At 57.2% G+C, this 22395-nt stretch overlaps 1 protein-coding gene across 1 annotated transcript in view; it reads right to left on the bottom strand.

Annotated features, from left to right (window-relative positions):
- Nucleotides 1-480: 480 nt before the first annotated feature.
- The window catches only part of ARHGEF10 (Rho guanine nucleotide exchange factor 10), a 60792-nt gene continuing 38877 nt past the window's right edge, over nt 481-22395 (bottom strand). Inside the window, exons 16-29 of the mRNA XM_040966891.1 lie at nt 20857-21027; nt 19363-19508; nt 18286-18461; nt 13396-13511; nt 12961-13088; nt 12718-12818; nt 11352-11473; nt 10692-10778; nt 9863-10086; nt 9597-9754; nt 7463-7605; nt 3285-3459; nt 2583-2705; nt 481-1386 (exon numbers count right to left, since the gene is read on the bottom strand). Of these exons, the coding sequence (XP_040822825.1) occupies nt 866-1386; nt 2583-2705; nt 3285-3459; nt 7463-7605; nt 9597-9754; nt 9863-10086; nt 10692-10778; nt 11352-11473; nt 12718-12818; nt 12961-13088; nt 13396-13511; nt 18286-18461; nt 19363-19508; nt 20857-21027 (2391 nt within the window). The 3' untranslated portion in view covers nt 481-865. The remainder of the gene's footprint in view (nt 1387-2582; nt 2706-3284; nt 3460-7462; nt 7606-9596; nt 9755-9862; nt 10087-10691; nt 10779-11351; nt 11474-12717; nt 12819-12960; nt 13089-13395; nt 13512-18285; nt 18462-19362; nt 19509-20856; nt 21028-22395) is intronic.

Raw genomic sequence — 22395 nt, 5'->3', positions numbered from 1 at the left:
GCGGTGACACTGCTGGGAGTGGGGCAGGTGGGAAGGCCTCTCCCCACCAAGACACCATCACTCTTCTGCTCGAACAGGAAGAAGGCAGCTTGCTCTCTGCACCTTAAATAAGAATTTTGTTCTTCTGTGGCAGAGCCTAGGAGGCCATTTTGTCTACCTGGTCGAGAGGCGGGAGACAGGGTCAGGAGATGGAGGGAGGGGAAGGCAGGCAGTGGTCCAGCCAGGACGCAAGACTGGCACAGGCACCTCCACGGGCAGGCAGAGCTGGCAGAGGAGTTATCAGCGCTCAGCACCAGAGCCTCTTCCACACGTGGAGATGATTCTTGGCAGGTGCCAGAGCCCGCCAGGCCGAAGCATGCGCGGTCCCAGCATGGCCACCAGGAGGAACAAACCCTGGGCACACTCGCCAGATGGTGTTTTGGTTTGGATCAGATGCTTCCTGAGAGACTATGAGTAAGCCACAGGCTGAGACATGAACTGTTAATTCCTTAGTAGAGAAATGCAGTTTAGAAACTCAACTGGTTAACATGTACAGCATATGCCTTCATCCCTCTAGAAGACGGAGATCACGGCCAATGGGGTACCAACCGCTGCTGTCCATGGCAAGGGCTCGGTTCCACAGCTAAGACTCCAAAATATCAATAACAGGAGCGACCCTGACTCCACTTCAGCAACCATATCTGAGGGCGAGGTCAGGTGATGCAACAATGGCTTGGAGGGCAGAGGTCTCCCCTTTTCCTGTGACCCTGCCTCCACCCAGGACTCCCCTGTGGGGCAGGAGGGACAGAACCCACAGGGAAACATCTGCAAGTCTGCACGCGGTGCCCCCATGTGTGCTCACAGCATGCCAGCATTGGCCACCCCACTACACTCCTACCAGGGGAATCTGCCAGACCATGACTGAGGACACAGGCTCCTCCTGTGGAACTGGCCTGGCCTTCCGGTGTACCCGCCGGTGGCCCTGGCCCCCACACACCACCAGCACCGAGCCAGCCCTGGCCCTCCGGGGCACTCGTGCCCGGCTGCTCCTCAAGGAGATGCCAGGGTGCAAGAGGTCATAGGCTAGGCTGTCCTCTGGCCTGGGTTCCAGGGAGCTGGAGCCGAGGGACAGGCTGAGCGAGCCAGACGACGAGGATGCACCACTCCTGTGGGTAAGGGACCCTGCCGACTCCCCTAGCCACATGGCCGCCGCCCCAGGCTTGTCCTGGTCTGTCCCAGGCACGGCTTCCTCGCTGGCAGGTGTGTCCCTTGGGTCATCTTCCTGTGGCTCTTGGTCCAGAGGTGGGCTTTCCCTTGTTCTGTCCTTGTCATTCCTGTGTGATGTTGTGGCCATGACAATGAACTTGACAGGCCCACTATGAGCATGGTAAGACACCATTCCTCGTCCTGGGTGGGGGGGTTGGGGGGAAACAGAAGGATGTGACCGTCAGGTGGGCAGCAAGAAACAGCCCCTGGGAGTTACGCCATGCCCAGAAGGAGCAACTCAAACCCCAGAACCACCACTGGGGTCAGAGTCTCCTTGGAGCCGTGGCTGTCTGGATGCTCTCACAGTGTGATAGAGCTGGCCTACCTACATGCGGCTGCAGCCAAACCAGACTAGATGGGAAATCCTGCACCCAGGACTCGCCAGGGTGGGGAGGCTCTCACACACACGTGCCCAGGGTCACAGGTACCCAAGTGCCCCGCCCTCTTGCAACTACACCCCTGCCTGTGCTCCTGGAGGGAGCAGAGCTGGCTTCAGAGATGCTGAGGTAAGAGAGCTGGGGACAGGCATGCGTGTGTCACAGGAAGCATGTGCTATGCTCCCAGGCATACAACACAGCAGGGACACACAGGGGCATGGGATAGACACACAGGGACACGGCAGCCCTCATTTGCTGATCCCATCAGAAAGCCTGTAATGGCCAGGTCTGTGTACCGGGAACTTCACTGGTGTCTCTCAGGTGAGTGGCAGGGATCCAGTGGCCTGAGCCACCATGCTACTCCCAGGGTGCCTGGCTCCATGCCTTTCTTCCCTGCTGCCTGACATCTTCCTGTCAGGGCCGCCCAGCCCTTTCCCCAGGTGTGGCCTGTGTGCTCTGCAAACGACCTGGAGCTGTATGGGGTCCTGAGTATCAGCCTTGAGCCCTGTCCTGGACATCCCACCTCAGGGAAGCTGGGTGGTGACAGGCACAAGGAGGCTGGACTGCTACAACATGCTGACTCAGCCAACAAGGCCCAAAGGCTCGGGCGGGCAGGTGTCCCGGCTGCTTCACTTCTGATCCAGCTGCCCGCTAACTGGGAGTGCAGTGGAGGGTGGGCCAAGTCCCTAGTCCCCTGCCACTCCCATGGGAGCCTGAGACGGAGCTCCTAGCTCCTAGCTCCAATCTGGCGCTCTGACCAACACAACTGTGCGGGGAGTGAAGCAACAGATGGAAGATATCTCTCTCCAACTCTGCCTTAAATAAATACATATTTTAAAAAATATGTAATGGTGACATGAAAACAAGTTCCCGGATAAGATTCTCCCATGACCAATAAGAACAGTAGGTAAGGGTCCACGTAACCAGGTCAAGCTGTTCACAGGTGCAGAAGCCACTCACCAGTCACTTTGGGGATCCCCTGCAGCCGGGGCACAGGCAAGGCCACGACGATGCCCAGACTGGTGCCCACCATCAGCAGGCCATGGCAGACAAGCAGGCTGGTCACTGATAGCCGCTGGTGTCCTGCATGAGGGACAGAGAAACAGGCCTGAGCCCCTCCTCTGGGGCTGGGGAGCTGCGGCTGACAGGAGAAGCCCGTCTATGGTGCTGGTATCTCAGCAGTAGGACTGCCCTGGGCACAGAGCCTCCCTCACCAGACTGCCCTGGGTAGTGGGCCTCCCTCTCCCACAGGAGCACACAAGGATTTCAGGAGCAGATCCAACTGGGCTCCTAGACCGGTAACAGAGCAGATGCTGTCGCTGTCCTCAGCACTGCTCCAGCTGGCCCTTGGAGGCAGGCCAGCCCCTTGTACCCTCCTGTGTCAACCACACACCTCTGTACGAAGTGCAGCCACACACACATGTGCACATATTGATCACAGACCCGCACACACACACCCATGTGCACATATGAAACACACACTTGCACACACACTAGGAACATGACATGCATGTATGCTGAGGCGGCCCGTGCCCTCAGTTACAACCCCATACACACCTGCACATGCCAGTCACACGTCCATGCAGCAGCCACATGCCGCTCTGTGGAGTCTTCCCCCACCCTTCATGACGTGTAGCCCTAGCAGAGACCCTCCCCCCACACCTGGCAGCATGTGGTGCACAGGGGCCGCAATGTTCACGTCTTGCAGGTGCTCCAGGGTCTCTGTGTGGAAAAGGCGGAGTGTGGAGCCTGTGGTGAAGGCGATCCAGAGGCCTACACCGGCCACAGCCATGTGGGAGATGACCATGCTCTCTTCCTGGTGGGCCTCCAGCTGACCCTGCGGGCAGGGTGAGAAGATCAGGTGCCTCTCACCAGAGGACAGCACCCACCACCCCCGACTCCCTGGATATTCAGCTGCTGTTTCCACCAGTCCTGGATGGGGCAGGACTTGAAGACCACAGGTGGCCCCAGTAGGTCCTACATGGTTCTCGGAATTGGAATATCATCAGCTGGGACAGCTCACAGGACAGGGCCATATTAAGACATTCTGAGGCCAAGGGCAAGGCTGCTGGCTACCGTCCACCCTAGACAGGAGACACACGATGGCAGCTGTGGGGGCCCTTCCCAGAGAGGCCGGCCTCTCCCAGGCAGATCCATGGTGTTCCCGAGTCCACAGGCTCCCAGCTATGACTGCCCTGGGACCTGCAGCCTGAGAGCACTCCAACCTGGGAGCCTGGAAGATTCTTGCAGTTCTGATCTGTTCGGAAACCCTTGCCCCTTCATGCCCTCTCATGCCTGCAGCTCTCAGTGTCTACTGCCTCCAAAACTGGGTGGCCTCCACACTGTCCTCCTGCTGAGATGGAGCCTACAGGGAGTGACCAGAGACTTCTGGTTGGGTGGCCTCCATGTGGGTCCCATCCCAGGATGCTTGCTGGTTGATTCACAATCACCTTTCATTCCTGCGCCCTCAGCGCCTGACAGCTCACAGGCCACTTCCCATTTGTGGACCTGCCCATCCCGGACATGTCTTATGAACAACAATGTAAAACAGGTGCCCCGTGCGCTGGCTTCCCTGGTGACACGTGTCGCTACAGGGCTCACTGTGCTGCAGCTTGAGCGAGTGCAGCTTTAGGCCTCCCTGCAGTTGAACAATAACCTCCCATGGCACACACAGAGCACATGTGTACGTGACTGTGTGCATGTATGTGTATATGTGACTTACATGAATGTGTACATGAACATGTGTGTGAATGCATGTACATGAGCATGCACATTAATACACTTGCACGGATACTCGGTGCTTCCGAGCGAGTCCTTGTGGTCAGCAAAGAGAGGCCATGAGGCCCCCTGTGTCTTATTTTCTGAGAACCCAAAAGCTGTTCTCAATCAGCTCTGCATTTTATACTCCTACCTGTGGTACACAAAGCTCGGCTGCTTCCCACACGCCCTCACGCTTGCTAATACTTCTGAGAAGTCACTGTGGCTGTACCAGCGTGCACAAGGCAACACCACAGCCAAGGTCACGTACTGTGTTCCCAGGTATGTGGAATCACCATGTGTTTGCCTGTGACGGGTTCCTGTGTGTGCAATCACCGTGTGTTTATGTGTGACGTGATTCCTGTGCAGTGTTTTCAGGTGATGTGGTCCCATGTGTTTTCATGTGACATGTTCCCGTGTGTGCAATCACAATGTGTGTGACATGTTCCTAAGGGCAGACCCGAAGATTCCCACCATCCTCCACAGAACTGTGAGAATCAACTGATGAGCAAGGTCATGGGACGTGAGATTTACAGAAATCTACTGATGTCTGCACACATATGAACTCAAGACACCATATGCACAGAGCCATCAACAGTATCAAATTGCCCACCTCCAACAGTATCAAAGTGCCCAGAAAAGACCCAGCAGGGGAGGCTGCCGGACATCTGCCCCAGGAGGCAGTGTGAAGCACAGTGCTGGATACACTCGCTCACCAGGGTCAGTGTCCTGGAGAGCCAAGTACAGCAGGGCTAAAGCTCAGGTTGGTGATCAATGGCACAGAATGCAGTGCCCAGACAGAGCCACATGTCCGCCCACCAGGGGTCAGCTGGTATTTAACGAGGAGCCAGAATGACTCAACCAACAACATAGTCACATCCACATGCAGGGCTGGCTCTGCTTGCAAGCCCACACTAAATCTTGCCCAACATGTACACCAAACCCACGAACATGTTAAATTAATTACTAGCAAGCCACACTGGGGTCTAGGCTATACCTTCCTGGCTTCATGGCCATCTAAACCTGCAACCCTGCTCTCACACCCTCTCCCATGAGCCAGGCCCTCCACAGACACCCCTGCTCTCACACCCTCTCCCATGAGTCAGGCCCTCCACAGACACCCCTGCTCTCACACCCCCTCCCATGAGTCAGTCCCTCCTGATCTGAAGTCCTGCTTCTTCACCTGCCTCGGAGAACCAGACCCTCCACACCTGCACCCCTGCTCCAACAGACCTCACTCACATCCCCACAGCAGCCCAGAGGTGAAGGACAACCAGGGTGCTACTGCTGGTTATGGGTTGCTTGGAGTCTGAACCCCAACATTTGGTCCGGGGGCAGGTTACTCTGTGGTACCTAGCACTGGCTCAGCCTGTGTGTCCTGCCTGAGTGCTACCCTCCCTGGCAGCGGAGGATCCCACACAGCCACTGTGGCAGAGTGGTCTTGATTTGCAATGAGATGGCAGATCCTCCTCTGATCATACTGAGTCGTTCAGTACCAACACAGGCACAGACGGGGCACTTGGAGCTGGGTCCATGAGCATCTGCATCACAGCAATTCCCTGGATGCCAGCAGTTAATAGCTTGGCTCCTACACAGGCCTCACTTGGGAACATTTTGTTGTTCACAGCAGCTACACGGGCTGCTCCTCCAGCTTTTCCTGCGTGAGTTTTGACAGAACAGATACGCTATTTTTGGAGAAATGTCCCTCTTAGTGGAAAACATGAAGCAAACAGCACCTGACTGAATGGTACTCTTGATCGGCTAGCCTCCCACATGGGCACACCAGTTAGAGCCCCACCTGCTAATATGTCTGCTAATGTAACTGCCCACATGCTTGACCCTGCACCCACATGGGAGACCCAGCATGGTGACTTGAACCTGGCTTAGCCTTGGCTGATACAGCCACTTGGGAAGTGAAGCAGCAAATGCAAGCACTGTTATTGTAACTTTTCCCAATAAATATGTACATACTTTGAAAAGAAAAGCCCCTGGTGTGATGGGGGAAAACACTGCATCCTCTGTCCGTTTGCAGGGACATGTTCCTGACAGTCCATATCCCCCTTGCCTCTAACTACCTCCTCTCCCTCCCCCACCTGCGCTGGCCCCTCGATTGCATGTCACAGTCATGTTCTGTGAGCCTGCACAGCTTTCCTGTGGATGGAATGTCCCCTAGGGACTCCCAGAAACAGGATCTGGGCTCTTTGCGGTGACAGCTGACCAGGACACTGTCCATATAGTTGAGTCAGGTCAGGGACCCCAGGGGGCTGTCGCTAGGGTGTCAATGGGGATGGGAAGGCAGGGTGGGGCCTGAAGACTCCCGGGGTCAGAAGCCTGCTGAGACACAGAATGGAGCACAGAGGGAATGTGACATGTGTCCAAATCCAGACAACCCTGGATGCTGGGTACAGTGGACACCTAAGGCTAGGGACATCCTCTGGGAATATGCTGACGTGGAGCTAGGACCCCTGGGGCATTGCTGCACCTCTGTTCAGCTTTGCTGTGAGCCAAACAGTTCGTGATATTCTTTACCAAAACACCAAATGGCTCATTCATAAAAACATCAGTTCACTAACAAAAGATGCCAGACTGCCCTGAGGAGGCTAGTGACCAGTGAAGACAAGGGGTGCCGTGGTGTTTTATGTGAATGTGTGTGCCATGTGTTGGGACTGAATGTTTTCTGTGTGCTAATGTAGGCATATCATGCTGGGTCACAATGGGTACTATGCTATGTCTATGCATGTTTTGTGTATGAGTGTGTCATGTGTGTTATTTATGTTATAGCACTCCTATTACATGTGTATCATGGTAAATGCAAGTGCCAATGTGTGCACACACATGTGTGGCCATGTCCCAGCACATGAGAAAGTGAAGTCAGTAGTGGCCGCTCAGAGCCAGGTCCCTCAGGCCACCACAAAGGAGTCACCCCAGGACTCGGCTGGTTCTGCCTGGCTAACCATGATTCCCTGACCAATCTCCTGACTGCCAGCCAGGGAACTGTGAGTTGGTCCCACACCAGCTCGTCAGAGGTTCTGCAGGTTCCTGCACTAGGGGTGGATGGGCCGCTCGTTTTTGCCAAGACTCACCTCTACAGCATGCGTGTCCAGGCCGATGATGAAGACCTGACCCCCAGATGCTGCCCACACTGTGTCTTCCACCACCAGCAGGCTCCTAACCGGCAGGACACCCAGCCTGACCACGTGCCGAGGGTCGCAGTCCCAGGAGCCATCTTAAAAGAGAGACATTGCATTTCCTCCCAGTTTGGGTCAAGCTGGACCACAGGCAAAGGAGATGGGAGATGGACCGTCCAACATGCAGGTGGCCACAGCTCCTCTGCCACGCAAGGCTCCTGCTCCGGTCTGGGAAGGTTGGTGGGGGTAGTCAGAGAGGCAGGCTGATGTGGGGACATCTGCTGTACCAGGCACACCCTCCTCATCCCAAACCCCAGCTGCCTCCTCTGTAAAGTGAGGTCAGGGCTGTGGCAGCTCAGGGTGTATGTCAAGAACTGAATGCAGGAGGATGCTCCAGCTAGCTCAGGGTTTGGGGCCAGTACATAGCAGCTGGCCCATGGGTATGGGAGGCAGACCCTGATGGACGATGGCACCACATGGTACCCAGCATAACCCATGCCCCAAGACCCCATCCCAGTGTGGAAATGTTTCTGGCATGCAGAAAACAACGAGGAGAAATCAAGGCTGAGGCAACAGGACAGCTCGTTCATGACTGACTGTCTGCATCCAACGGGTGACAGCACTTTTGGCTGCGGTCAGTGCCGTGGCACAGTCGGCTAAGCCTCTGCCTCCTCTTCCTCAATAAAGCCTGAAATGTTTACACACCCACGCAAATACACTATCCACACATGCACAAATAACACACCCAGAGCATGCACACAGGGCACACATACAGCATGCATGGACACACAGATGGACACACTGGCACACACACACCCTCACGCTTACATGTGCACACTGGCATGTGAGCCTTCCCACTTGGCGCTGGCAGCCCTTCTGACCACCAGTCCCATCTCCGCCTCTGACAGGAACTCCTAGGTACACAGTGAAGGCAGTCGCACGCTCCTGACGTGGCCTGGACCATGAGGCCACAGGGTCCCAGGGCTTGGGTCAAATGTCCATGGTCTGCCCAGTGCCTCCCAACCCAGCCTGCTGACCACAGCTCCACTGTAACAGGAGCCGAGGGGCTGGGACTGTGTGACCCACTTCAGGTGCCATCCTATGGGCCAGGGCTGGTGTCCAGCGGCCAAGCTCTGTCTCCTGGGCACTAGAACCACTGCTTGCTGGCGCCTTGCAGGTCAGGGGTTAGCTTCGCCCGGCTCCTGGGTGACCAAGGTGACGGCCCCACCCTGGGCTAGCTGCCAGCTCCAGGCAAGGCTAGCTGCCAGCTCCAGGCAAGGCTGGCAGTGACCTGGCTGGGAATGGGCACAAGCAAGAGAGGAAGCTCAGCCTGGGACACAGTGGGGGGAGGGGGTCTGAGGGGCTGCAGAGTCCTCCCACATCAGGCGCCTCAGCTTCTGGACAAATCCATCACTTTCCTGAGAAAGCCAGGGACAAGGGAGCTAAGCAGAAACGGCTGAGTCCCCCCATTTGTCAGGGCCACATGGATCTGTAAGATTCATGATGACAGTGTCCTGGGACAGCCCAGCATGTCAGCACCCCTTAGGGGATTCCCCAAATGGATGGACAAACATACTCAGGGAGGGGTCCAGAGAACAGTCCAGCAATGCCACACCACCAGGGTCCAGGGCTGGGAGGGGACCAGGAACACCCAGGGCAGCAAGCCTACCTTACAGCCATGACCATTCCCCATGAGCTCAGGAGCCAGGGACACATGGTAATGACAATTACTGTGGTTGCTGGGGCCACACCAGGAAAACTGTAGCAGGGCAAAGAGGGGGCCCCTCCCCTGGGATGGGGGAGCCTAGCAGGACAATAACACAGGGACAGGCAGCCACACTGGTGGCCACCAGATTCCCTGTCCACAGAGGAAAGCCAAAGGGTGGAGTGTGCAAGCAGGGATGGGGAGGGAGGGGAATGGGGGTGCCCCCTGAGGGTATGAGGATCCCCATGGGCAGGTGATTACTGGGGTGTGGGGATCCTGTGAAGAGCTACTTTGGGAAGCAGTCCATCCACCAGGCCTCTGGCAAGGGACCGCAGATGCCAGAGGATGGGAGCCCCAGGGTCCCATGGCCAGGCCCGCCCTCACCTATGGCCTTGGCGTAGCTGGCGACAGTGCCGTTGACCAGCCCAGCATACAGCCCCCGGGGCGAGCAGGCCAAGCTCATGACCGTGGACTTGTCAGGCGTGAAGAAGTGCTGCAGCCTCACCTTCTTGGAGCCCTGGCTGCTCTTGTAGACAGAGATGCTTTGGGGGAGACATGGTTGGTCAGCACAGGTGGTCCCCAGGGGCGCGCACCCCTGCCCAGGGAGCTACAGCGGCCAGTAGCTCTGCAGGCAAGATGAACGGCCCTACCTTCCCTCCTCAGTGCCCAGGCAGACAGTGGGGATGTTGGAGGTCGTGGCAGCTGCGGGCTCAGGATCCAGGGCCGTGCAAGGCTGTGGCCGCCCGCCCTGCACTGGCACATATACCATGCACAGGATGCGGGATTCCACGTTGAAACACTCGATTACTTTGGGGACAGAGTTCTGCAGAGAAACGATGGCCACCTGGCCCATCTGGTGGGTACAGCTTCCAATCTGCATAGGGAATAGAGGGACGTAGACAGGGAGAAGCAGACGGAGAGGTGGGTGCACCTGGGGCCACAGTGGGCACACATCTCCCACAGCCTCCTCTTCCAGGTAGTTAACCCATGACGCAACAACTAGAACCTCATCCTAATCTTCACAAAGTTTCATGAAGTCACTTTAAACACACAGGTCAGTCCCACGTGAGCTGAAGCGTGGAACACCGTTTCTAACACATCCCCACAGGGCCAAGAGGCTGAGTCTTCCAAAGCAGAGGCTCGGTGGGAATACGCCATGGGGTGGGCCACACAGGACTTCCTGTGGGACAACCTCGCTCAGACCTCTGGGTTTGCACACTAAGAAACCAGAGGTGTCAGTCGGGGGGATCTGTGGGACACCTCCCCTCAAAACAGGAAAATGCTAATGTTCCTGCCTGAGTTTGGCTGGCCATTGGCTGCATCTGGACTGAATTTGGCCACAAAAGTTTCTAGGAAAATGAAAACATTCTGGTTCCTCCGCATCCTGCCCCTTCTCCAAGGCCCTCCTCTGCTTAGGGCCCTCTCCCCACACCACCACTCTGCCCTGTGTGCAGGGGACAGATGGAAGGGGTAGCTTACCCACAGGAACCCGCCGGTGGCTGAGCCGGGGTCCGGCTGACTCTCATCGCCAAAGTCCGGCTCAGGGTTGTAGGCAGCACATTCGATCTGAGGCAAGGGAAGAGTGGATGCCTGCGTGAGCTGGATAAGGGGCTTGCAGGGCCCCCTGGTGTGTTCACAGAGGCCCTGCAAGGGACCTGAGTATCCGTCCCAGAGTGGACACCCCTCAGGGGTCCCCAAGGAGTGCAGCTGCATCCATGTGAGGTGAGGGATGTGTCACACAGGAATGTCCAGCACCATGGATGGGAGATCAGCTTGCACACAGTTTGTCCCCTGCTCCCTGGTCCCTCCAGTCTGTGCCATTAGAGCTAATTGGCTTCTAAAAGGAGCAGTTCCGAGAGCTGCTGGGCCACCCAGTGCTTAGTGTCAGCAAAGCCACACAGCAGCAAGACCCGCTTCTTGCAAACAACACAAAGTCACTGTCTGAGTCTGTAGGTGGACACTGGGCCTGGTGGCCATGCAGGCCACACCATGCCAGCAGCCCGGGAACGGCCAGGAGATGGGAGTCCAAGACGGGGGCTGGGCAAGGTATAAGGGCTCACACATGAAGTTCCCCCAGGAGGTTCCTGGGTGGGGTGTGCAGCTGGAGGAGGAGGAGGGACTCCCTGGATCCAACCTCACCTTGAACTCGGGCTGCTTAGCCACCATCACAGGCGTGTGCCCTACCAGGAGTGGGTGTGTCTCCCGCCTGATGTGGTTGCTGTCGTCCTCCACGCAGAACCAGCCCATGCGATTCTCCTCCTCTGTGGGGCATCAGAGAGGGAGGCCGTGAGGGCCACAGCGGTCCCCTGAGGGACCCGCAACGGAGTCAGGCAGCTCTCACAGAGCTGAGAGGCCACGTGTAGGCACAGCATGACACTGTGAGGCTCAACAAGGCACAAGTGCGGGAGGAAACACACTACAGCCAAAGCATATGTGTTCACCTCTGCTGTCAAGAGCCTGTGGCCACCTGGCCTGCCCATCCCCTCAAGGCCTCTGCAGTCTGTGGAATCACAGGGAACCAGCAGGCACTGATCCCCTGGGATACAGGAGGTGCCTCTCCAGGGCTGCAGCATGACCCCAGGCGCCTCCACCTTGTTACTACAGGCAGCTGACAGGGGCTTTACATACAGATGCACATATATTCTCATGACACAACACACAATGCCCACACACACAGTCCATGCATGAACTCACGTAGGTATGGCCACATGTGGACACACACAAAACTCATGCTTATGTGCACACGTGTACATGCATGTTCCCACACATAGATACCCAAACACCGAGCACATACATGTACATGATCCGTGTGTTCATCATAGATGCACATATGTGCTCGACACACATGTGGATGCCTACACACATACATACCTGCACACACAGATGCATATTCGCACTCGCCAACCACACAATGACTGAACATAGACACCCACATGCAGATATGTGCACTCATCCAACACACACATGCACACCCACACATGCATACTTTCATACTTGCCTACCACACACATATAGATTCACACTTGCCCAAAATACACATATACACATCCATATCCACTCACATGTACACATACATACACATTCACACTCGCCCACCACACATACACACCCACACATCCATGCACATGTGTGGCAGCCCAGTGTGCAGTGCAGGTACTTGTCACAGGGGGCACTGAGGAGTGGCTGCCCCCTAGACAGACCCACCCCGCGCTCAGCACCTCGACTGCCTGTTCCAGCCCAGACTCACAGGCACACTTGCATGTGCCACACACCAACTGCATGACTGTATGATGGTGAATTCCACAGCTTTGCTCCTACAGCCCCTAACTCATCTCAAAACTCTTTGTCCCCTTGATGAAAACCAGGCTCTTCAGGTTGGGGTGGGGCCAGAGAGTTGCTTCCAGCCAGGTCCACTTCCTGACCTGACCCCATCCTCTGAGGGGTGCATCTCGTGCCGCTGGGGCCATGGCCAGGGCAGACCCGTGTGTAGCCTGGTGCGGCTTACCCAGGGCCAGCTTGGCCATGTGCAGGCTGTGGAGCCAGGATTCCTTGATGGCAGGCGTGAAGGTGCTGAACACAGCTGTGAAGAAGGTAGGCCTTCCTGACCTGCCAGAAGACACAGCTCTCACAGAACTGCACAAGGTGGGATTGAAGCCCCTACTCTGCAGCCTGGAGCAGCCCCTGTGAGGCGCATATGGCCACCCAGACCAGGGAATGTCGGCATGGGCTTTGGCTAGCTGCCACGCACTTGTCCTGCTTGCCCGGGAGCTGCAGCTGGATCCGGCAGCGGTCAGCAGCCCGGATCTCCTCTTCTTTCTTCAGGATGAGTCTCTGCAGGCCCGAGCTCCAGTCGTGGGCCACCGCCTGGTTCAAGTTCTGCGGAGGAGATGCGTTTGCAGCCCTGAGGAGTGGGTGGCACCCAGCATGGGGAATGTTCAGGAAGAAGGGAGGACGCCCACATGTGCCAACGGGGCCAGACCCCAGTCCCCGGGCCAGGCCTTGCTGTACAGCCCTCCTGGGGTGCCTGAAACATGAAGCATTGCCAAACAGAGGGAGGGTCTGTGCCCCACCAGGGGACGGACCCTGTACCCTTCCCCAGGTAAGCAGGACTCAGAGACACAGCTCCACACTGGGCATGTGCCAGAGGGCAGACAGGGCCCCCATACAGGTACCCGCTGCTCACCTGGTAGTTCCCTCTGAGGCTTCCAACCAGCTGGGAGATCTGGCCAACCACATTGAGGTCATGCAGCAAGTTCTGCAGGTCCTGATAGAGCTGCCCTGGGCCCACATACACCTTGTCTGTGAATGGAAAGGCAGGTCGGCCTGACACCACAGGACTTAGGCACTATGAATGTCATACTGCATGCAGTAAGCACCCAGGATTCCAAGCTGTCAACTACAAGTGAGCTTCCCAGGGGAGTCAATATGTGCAACTCCTGCCTGTGTGACATGTGAGGGGCACCTCTCTGGCGTCCCAGCCCTACCTGTGTGTAGTGGGGGCACCTCTCTGGTATCCCTGCCCTGCCTGTGTGTAGCAGGGGGTACCTCTCTGGCGTCCCAGCCCTGGCCTGCGGGGGGTGGCACCTCTCTGGCGTCCCAGCCCCCTATGCCTTCTGTGACTGTGGCAGGATGCACCCCTCTGGCGACCCAACTCTCCTGCCCTGTGTGACTGTGGTGGGGGGTACCTGCTGTCTGGTGTCCCTCCCCTTCCTTGTGTGACTGTGGTGGAGGGCGCCCTTCTCTGGCATCCCACCCCTCCTGCCCAGCGGGGCTCCACAGCCTGGGTCACATGAACACATGCCAGCGCCATGCCTGTGCCAGGTGTCAGTCTGCAGATAACACACGAGTCCCAGGCACCCTCCTGCAGGCCACACACGAACACACCAGTCCCAGGACGCCTGTGCCTAGCTACCCCACCAAGCTTCCACACAGAACAGCAGAGCAGGCAGAACCGTACAGCACGACTTGAAGTCCAGGCAGCATGGGTTTATCTTTGCTTCTCAGGATTGGGAACCCATCAGGCACCTGTGAGCCACAACCAGAACGGCCCGGGCCATCGCCTACGGCAGCAGGACTGTGTGTCCTGAGTGTGAGCGTGGCAGCCGCTGGGCCTACACACAACTGCCTGCTCTTCTTGCTCACCCTTTCTCACGGATGCTGCCTGTTTCCATGGAGATCCCTGCCCCTCAGCTCAATGGGGTTTTATGTGGCAAACAAGGAAGCGGCTGTATGTCCACCTCAATAGCCACAACAGTGACAAAGGCGCTTGGCGAGGGCAACACACAGGCCGTCCAGTAGTCCTCGACAACCTCACAGCAAAAACTGCCAGTCTGGGAGGGGACCGTGGGAAACCAGGCAGGGGCCAGGCCTTGGCAGCTCCTGGCGGCAGAGCAGGTGGAACAGACTGTGAGGAATCCTGCTGAGCAACCCCGGCACAGTCACAGCAGGAGCCCCCTGCTATGGTTCCCCCACCTCCAGAGAACCAACAGGGTGACACAGGGCCCACCTAAGTCCCCAAATCAAACACCTGCATGAGGTGAGACACTGCACCAGATGAGTTACCCACACCAGGGAGACACCAGGGACAGGAGGCCAGAGCCGAGCTCCGGTCAGGGAGGGGCAGAAGGTCAGGGGCCCTCTTCCTTTTCTCTAGCTGGACTTTCTGAAGACGTCACTCTTGGAAACAGGTGCTGTAGCACTCGGCACAGTCCCAGAGCCCTCTTGCCCTGCATATGTAGACAATGCACCTGCCCAAGCTGACACCAGCATCCACACGTCCCACTCCTGAGAGCCCACATGAGGTGGGGTCCCACAGTTGCTGCACCTGTGTGCCCAGCTTATGCCAACTCCAGGTGGGACATGAGGGAGAGATGTGACCCCCAGCATGCAACCCTAAAGGTCAGGGCAGTCTTGCTCTATAATTAGCCAATGCTGTCCCGGTACTGCCTCTGGACATACAGGCTAGCACACTGTGGCCCTTTCCCTGGAATGGCAGCACTGTCCTGTGACAGGTGGCTGTGACTGAAATTTCCCCAAGGGCACAATAGCTGCCCAGTGGCTACTGCCTCTCAATCAAGTGGTCACAGTTCAGGGCCTGCAACAAACCCGAACACTGAGTTGGCTGAGGGTCCTCTGTGGTCCAGGAACTTGTGTTCTAGAAAGTTCCAGCTGGACAAAATGGATACAAAGTCCCTGACAAACATGGTTGGTGCCCAGGAGCAGCAGGCCTACACCTGCGAGGCACAATCACTCACAGGACTTGGGGTCAGTAACAGGCCACACAGATTGCCCCGGCTCTGCCAAGTTTATCCCCATATCAAGGAGGGGCCCATTCACAAGCACACAGACACTGTGGGCGAAATGCCCGTCCACAGAGGCACCCTCCCCTCCTGCCTGTCATCCCATGGCAGCCACCACCGTGCCCTGCCTCAACAAAGGCCGAGCTCGGGGCTTCCAGCTGTCCCCTCTGATCTGCTCTGATCTGCCTCTCGCCCCATCGACAAATAAGTGGAATAAGTGCAGACACACAGGATGACCAGAGCTGCCCCTCACCATCAACCCCCAAAAGACAACAGTCACAGATGCTCTGTCCGTGGGCTTTTCGTGGCTTTACCACCTGCACACGCTCCAGGCCCTTTCCTGGCCACCAGCAAGGCCACTGGGAGGAATGAGCAGGCACAGCTCTTCTCTAATCTGGCACTACCAACCCAGCAATGCAGTGTGTAGACAGGAAGGTGACTGGCATTTCAGGTCCTCGCCAGTAGGGTGAGACGGGCTATGCCTCCTCTAGCCTGATGCTCCTTCATGTCTAGGCTGGCTGCCGTGTTTTGGGTCCCTCAAGCTTCCCCACCTGTGCACTGTGGCCTTTGTGGCAAAGTCCACCCACCCACACATAAGGAGCAAGAATGCCCACATGTCCAGCTGGGAGCAGCCCAGGCCACAGGCACTGGTGTGAGAACCAACACTGTCCCTGACTGGCTGCCCTCAATGCTGCATGGCTGCTGCCCCAGGGCTGTCGTCCACACCTCCTCCTGGCCACTGCAGAGTGACCACATGGCCCAGCCCTGAGCATGGGTCCTCAGGGCTGATGCTGTCCCACCAGGGGCAGTTGTCACCTCTGAAGGCACAACCCCAGCTCTCTGCCTTCCCCTCAGAAGGGCTGGGCAGGTACACCTTGGACATCCATGCCTGTGGTCAGGTCAGGTGACCCAACCGGCTGATGTCTCATGAGGTAACAGTCTCACTTCTGGGAAATCCTGAGACCAGGTCCTTAGGAAACACAGGAAACAGGTGTCTACTGGCCCCTCCTGGGGGCACTCCTGAGAGTCACTTCCTGTCTCGTGGGAACTCGAGGGCTGCTGTTTCCTGCCCAGCAGTGCCTGGCCTGTCAGCAGGAGCTGGGGTCACTGATCTCAGGCTGCAGCCTCCCTAGACAGGATGGGGCAGCTGGGGCCCCTGGCAGAGCTGCTGCCTGGACTAGGGCCATGGGGGGCTCAGTCTCCCCACCAGCAGCCCTTCCTGAAAAGCTGTTTTGCAGAATAACTTCACACATTCTAGAAGCTTCCACTAACCCCTGGGCCCCTGAACCCGGCTCTGCCCTGAGAGAGGTCACGATGCCCCATTCCTGGCCAACCAGCGACCCCAGCACGAGCTGCAGTGTTTTTCCAGGGCTGTGGTGTTCCTGTGCCAGCTGCCAGGCTGCCCTGAGCACAGGCAAGGGTTGCTAGGCACGGCCGCCCACACGGTGCCTCCCGCATGGAACAGCACAGCAGCATCTCCAGCCCTGCACATGAAGCGGTTGTGCACACATGGGAAGGTCACGTGCGAGCATCAGCCAAAAACAGTTTATAACTAGGCTTCTCAGAATAGCCTCTGGATGAGAGACAAGGGGGCCGGAGACTGCTTGGCAGGGCTCGGGAAATGCCTGGGGGTGCAGGGAGAAGAGGGGACCCACCTGCGTCAAGGGCAAGGGCCCTGGGAAATGCAGCGGCACTGCAGCCGGGCACTGGTGAGATGGACGGAGCGGGTCTCAACACCAAGGACTCCGAGTGGGTATCACCCAGAGCCCCAGACAGGGGTACCCAAGAGCTGCCTGGTCCCCCAGGTGCCCACAGCACCACACCCATGGTCAATAAGAAGACTGGGATCAGAAGAGCAAAGCTTAAAAGAACAATTTCTCCATCATGGAATGACCAACTCCCTGCCCCTCCCTGGACCTGTCCCCAGGGAAGGGCTACGGCTGGGGACTCTGCTGACAGCTCACCCATGGAGAGCCTGCACAGGCTCAAGGGCAGCCATCTCTCACGGGGTGAGGAAGAACCAACAGCCTTACCATATGTCCAGGATGAGGAGGCCCTGAGGCATGGCCACAGTGATGGCCAGGGAGGCACCAGACGGGAGGAGCCATTCAGGCTCCCTCTGTCATTTGTTAAACAAAGTACTCAGAGGAGAGCAGCCAAAATGCACACCGTGTGTGGCCTGTCCTGTGCTCATTGCTGACCCGCCCACACACCTGTCCCCTCCCCACGGCCACTCTGTCCTGTGCTCATTGCTGACCCGCTCACACACCTGTCCCCTCCCCACGGCCACTCTGTCCTGTGTTCACTGCTGACCTGCCCACACACCTGTCCCCTCCCCTCGGCCACCCTGTCTTGTGCTCATTGCTGACCCTCCCACACAACCTGTCCCCTCCCCATAGCTGCCTTGTGATCCTAGGAGGGGGCATACCTGTCAGTGTGTGTGAAGCTTGGTTCGATCACCTGGGCAGTGGACAGACTGCCTATTTGTCGACCCCGGGGACAATGAGGAACAAGGCCTGGACCTCCTGCTACTGCCATGCTCAGGCAGGTACCCCTGGGAGCAGCCCACAGGGCGTGAACCAGGGAACAGAAGACATGTCTCCCTCCCTCTTTCTTCCCTCTGGTACTCTGTTGTCAAGTAAAAAATAAACTTAGAAAACTAAAACATCCCAGAGCCACCACACTGTGCTCTGGGGCCATCATCAAGGGCCCGACAAGACTGTGGCCTATGGGGTCCAAGCTGCCAAGAGCGCATGGCTGTTGGAGTGACTTACGTGGTTTCACGTTGGCGACCACGGCCAGGCTCTCGGGTGGGTGTGCCATGGAGAGCCTGCCCGCTTCTCCAGGGCCTGGGCTGCTGCCATACTCCACCACCTGCACGTGCCCGAGAGGGACACTCCACTTGAGCAGGTACCGCTGGCCGGCCACCACGCTGCCCTCATGGGAGGCACTGCAACAAGAGGGCGTCTCTCAGACGGAATGTCACATGGCTGGGCACTGGATACCAGGAGCCACCAAGAGCTCCTCGAATGTGGAACTGGCACAGGCTGGCCCACCCATGCACAGTCTCCACTGACTCGATCCTATGAACTCATCACTGTGTCCTGGCACGGGGTTTCTTCTCTCTCTCTCATTCTCTTCTTGTCTTTCACTCTGTAACTCATTAAAATAAGTGTATTTTAAAAGTTCCTGGGAGGGCCCAGAGCAATAGCATAGCAGTTAAAGTCCTCGCCTTGAACATGCCCGGGATCCCATATGGGCACTGGTTCTAATCCCGGTGGCCCCGCTTCCCATCCTGCTCCCTGCCTGTGGCCTGGGAAAGCAGTCAAGGACAGCCCAAAGCTTTGAGACCCTGCACCCATGTGGGAGACCCCAAAGAGCTCCTGGTTCCTGGCTTCAGATCGGCTCAGCTCCAGCATGTGGACTACTCCCCTGCCTGCAGTACCAGCACCCCATGTGGGGCCAGTTCGTGTCCCAGCTGCTCCACTTCCCACCCAGCTCCCTGCTTGTAGCCTGAGAAAGCAGCGGAGGATGGCCCAAAGCCTAGGAACCCTGCACCCGCGTGGGAGACCTGGAAAAAGCTTCAGGCTCCCAGTTTTGTATCAGCTCAGCTCCAGCCATCACAGCCATTTGGGGAGTGAACCAGCAGATTAAAGATCTTTCTTTCCTTCTCTCCGTAAATCTGACTTTTGAAAAATAAATCTTTAAACATAATGTTTGTCAAGAAGCAGCTAAGGAGAGCAATGTGGACAGGAAACTACGGAGTGACTGTTGCAAGCCACAGACCCTGCAGCTGTGCGCAGGAACACGCTCAGGTCCCCAAGCACCAGACGGCCCCGGCATGCCCTCACCGGGAGCTGACCGTGGCACACATCAGCACGTCATTCAGCATGAAGAGCCGGCGCTCCTTGGTCTTCAGGATCTCGCCTCTGTCATTGTAGACAGTTTCTATCATGTCGTCTGATCGCAGGAGGTGGCGGTTCCCACTGCTGAGGAGCTGCAGAGCCAGGAAGGACATGGTCAGTGAGGCCTGGCGCATCCCAAGGAAACGGCTTCAGCAACAAGTCAGACTGCATCGACGAGTCACAGCATCTCACATGCAAGAACCCGAGTACTGCTGTCACCTCTCATGGCTTCAGAACACAGCTTGGGTCTAACCCGCGGCACAGGCCAGCACAGTGGCAGTGCAGATGCAGCTGCCACATGTGAGGTCAGCACCGCACACAGACACCGGGTCATGAGCCAGCTCCCTGCTCATGGCCTGGGAAAAGCAGAAGAGGACAGTCTAGGTGCTCGATTCCAGCTCCAGGCTTCTACCTGACCCAAACCAGATCTCTTTCTCCCTCCCTGTCAGAGGAATCAGTCAGTCGCTACACCGTTTACAACCTCACACCAGCTGTGAACAGCTGCAGGTACAGCAATCACTTTGCGACTGATGTTTCCCAAGGAAATGTGGGAAACACCTGAGCACCCTGGGGTGCGCTGGAACTCCACAGCACGGACACCCCTCAGGGGCCTCCAGTAGGAGGCTGGGAGTCCTGCCCACAGAGGTCTGCCCTGTACCTGTGCCAGGGCTGCCAGCCTAGTTTTCTGTTCACAGCAGCCGCCAGGCCCTGAGCATGCCATGCCATGTCTGGCTGTCATCCCACGCCCAGAACCTCCTCCTCAGCCCCATAGCCTTGATTCAAACCCTTGAGAGCCACAAGGACACATGGCCCTAGTGTAGAGTAGTGCCAGGCATCTCACTGATAGCTCCCTCAGGCCTAGGACATCCTCACTACATCGTCCACAGCAGGAGGGAGAACCTACTGCTTGGTGTGACTGTCAGAGTCCTCAACCATCCCCTGACCCTGGCCAGTGGCAGGTGGGAAAGAGCCACAGCCAATATTTGCTGTGACTTATTTCTCACAGCTCCTATGCACGAACGTTCCACATGGGCCTTGGCTGGGTCTGCTTTAAGTCCACTTACTCCCACATCCGGCTACAGGAAGACAGCTCTGTGGCCTGAAGCTGAGGTCCAGCCTCACTCACAAAGTGCTCTGCCACTTAGCCCAGTGCTGGAGAATGCAGACAGCATGTCTGCAGATGCTTCCGGCTTTCCTCACCACCATGACTGGAAGAAAAGCTGAGCTGTGAGGGCGGCTGCTCTTGTCCTCGGGGAGGTCCTAAGCTATGTGGGGCCCGAGAGTGTTTCTGACCCCCTTCCAGAGTCTGCAATCACCCTCAGCCTCTGTCTGCACTGCCCACCACCTCCCACCAGGAACTTTGCATCCAGAAGCCCCCCAAATGTCCCAATGGGCTTGTGAGAGGGGTGTCAGTGTAAAGTTGTGGGTGCCAGGCTGGACCTTGTTCAGGTATCGCTCATTGATGGCTTTGGCCATCTGCTTCATCTCACAGCGCTGGTCAGCATCTCGTTTCCTCTCGTTCAGCTTCTCGGCCAGGGTCTCCAGCTCTGTCAGTGCCATCTGTAAGGGCAGCCGGTCGGGGTGGCCCTTGGCTGTGTTCTTCAGCATGTCCTGTCGGCAGCAGGGCGAGGGAGGTGGTCAGCAATCCATGCTGCCCCCAAAGGTCAGGGTCACGGCCATGACCAGTATCACAGCCACAACTAGGGTCAGGGGTCAGGGTCACAGCCACGGCTTGGGTCAGGGTCATGGCCACAGCCAGGGTCACGGCCATGGCTAGAGTCAGGGTCAGGGTTAGGGTCACAGCACAGCTAGGGTCGGCGTCACAGCCATGGCTATGGTCAGGGGCATGGTACGGCTATGGTCGGCGTCACAGCCACAGCTAGGGTTGGTGTCATGGCCATGGCTAGGATCAGAGTCACGGCCACAGCTAGGGTCAGTCAGGGTCATAGCCACAGTCAGGGTCACAGCCACGGCCGCAGCCCTGGCTATGCCCACAAATGCTGCAGGGTGCATTGCACTCTAACACACCTCAAGGAAAGCAGCTACATTTGCGCCCTTGATGCCTTCTGACCTACTATCACGCAGGACAAACTGAGGCCAGCTGAGAGGCACACATGGACTTGAGGCACCCTAGTTTTCACTGAGCATGAAATGCGATGAACGAAAGTACACAGACTTTCAATTCAACAAGGAGGATGCAAAGTGGGTTTGACTTTTCCAGTCTGGACGAATGACACGCTGTTCCACACATGTATTCCAGATGAAACAAATTATAGGAAGACAGTCTGTGGGCTAGCACAGTGGGCTAAGCCAGCACCTGTGGGACTGTCACCTTTTCCAGGTACTCCCTGACATCCCACCCCTTACAGGCACTCCCCACAACACTGTCACCCCATATAGGTACTCCCTGTGACAGTCACCCCTTCCAGGCATTCCCTATGACACTGTCACTCCATATAGGTACTCTCTGTGACACTGTCACTCCTTACAAGCACCTCCCAGGACACCGTCACCCCTTATAGCCACCCCCTGTGACACCTCACCTCTTATAGGCACTCCCTGTGACACTGTCAGCCCTTACAGGCACTTCCTGTGACACTGTCAGCCCTTACAGGCACTCCCTGTGACATCATCACCCCATATAGGTACTTCCTGTGACACCTCATCCCTTATAGGCACTCCCCATGACACTGTCATCCCTTTCAGGCACTCCCTGTGACACCGTCACCCCATACAGGCATCCCTGTAACACTGTCACCCCATATAGGTACTCCCTATAACACCGTCACCCCTTACAAGTACTCTCCGTGACACTGTCAGCCCATACAGGCACCAGCTTGTATCCTGGAAGCCCCACTTCTGAACGTGCTAAAGAACTGAGACAGCAACAGAGGATGGCCCCAAGTCCTTGGGCCCCTGCATGCTGGGGGAGGCCTGGAAGAAGCCCCTGGTCCTGTTTCTGGCCTGCCCCAAACCCCG

The sequence above is a fragment of the Ochotona curzoniae genome, unplaced genomic scaffold, assembly GCF_017591425.1.
Source record: "Ochotona curzoniae isolate NIBS_2020 unplaced genomic scaffold, NIBS_Ocur_1.0 scaffold_4506, whole genome shotgun sequence".
Lineage (NCBI taxonomy): Eukaryota > Metazoa > Chordata > Mammalia > Lagomorpha > Ochotonidae > Ochotona > Ochotona curzoniae.
The sequence above is the reverse complement of the archived record's forward strand: the minus strand, read 5'-3'. Positions and strand labels throughout refer to the sequence as shown.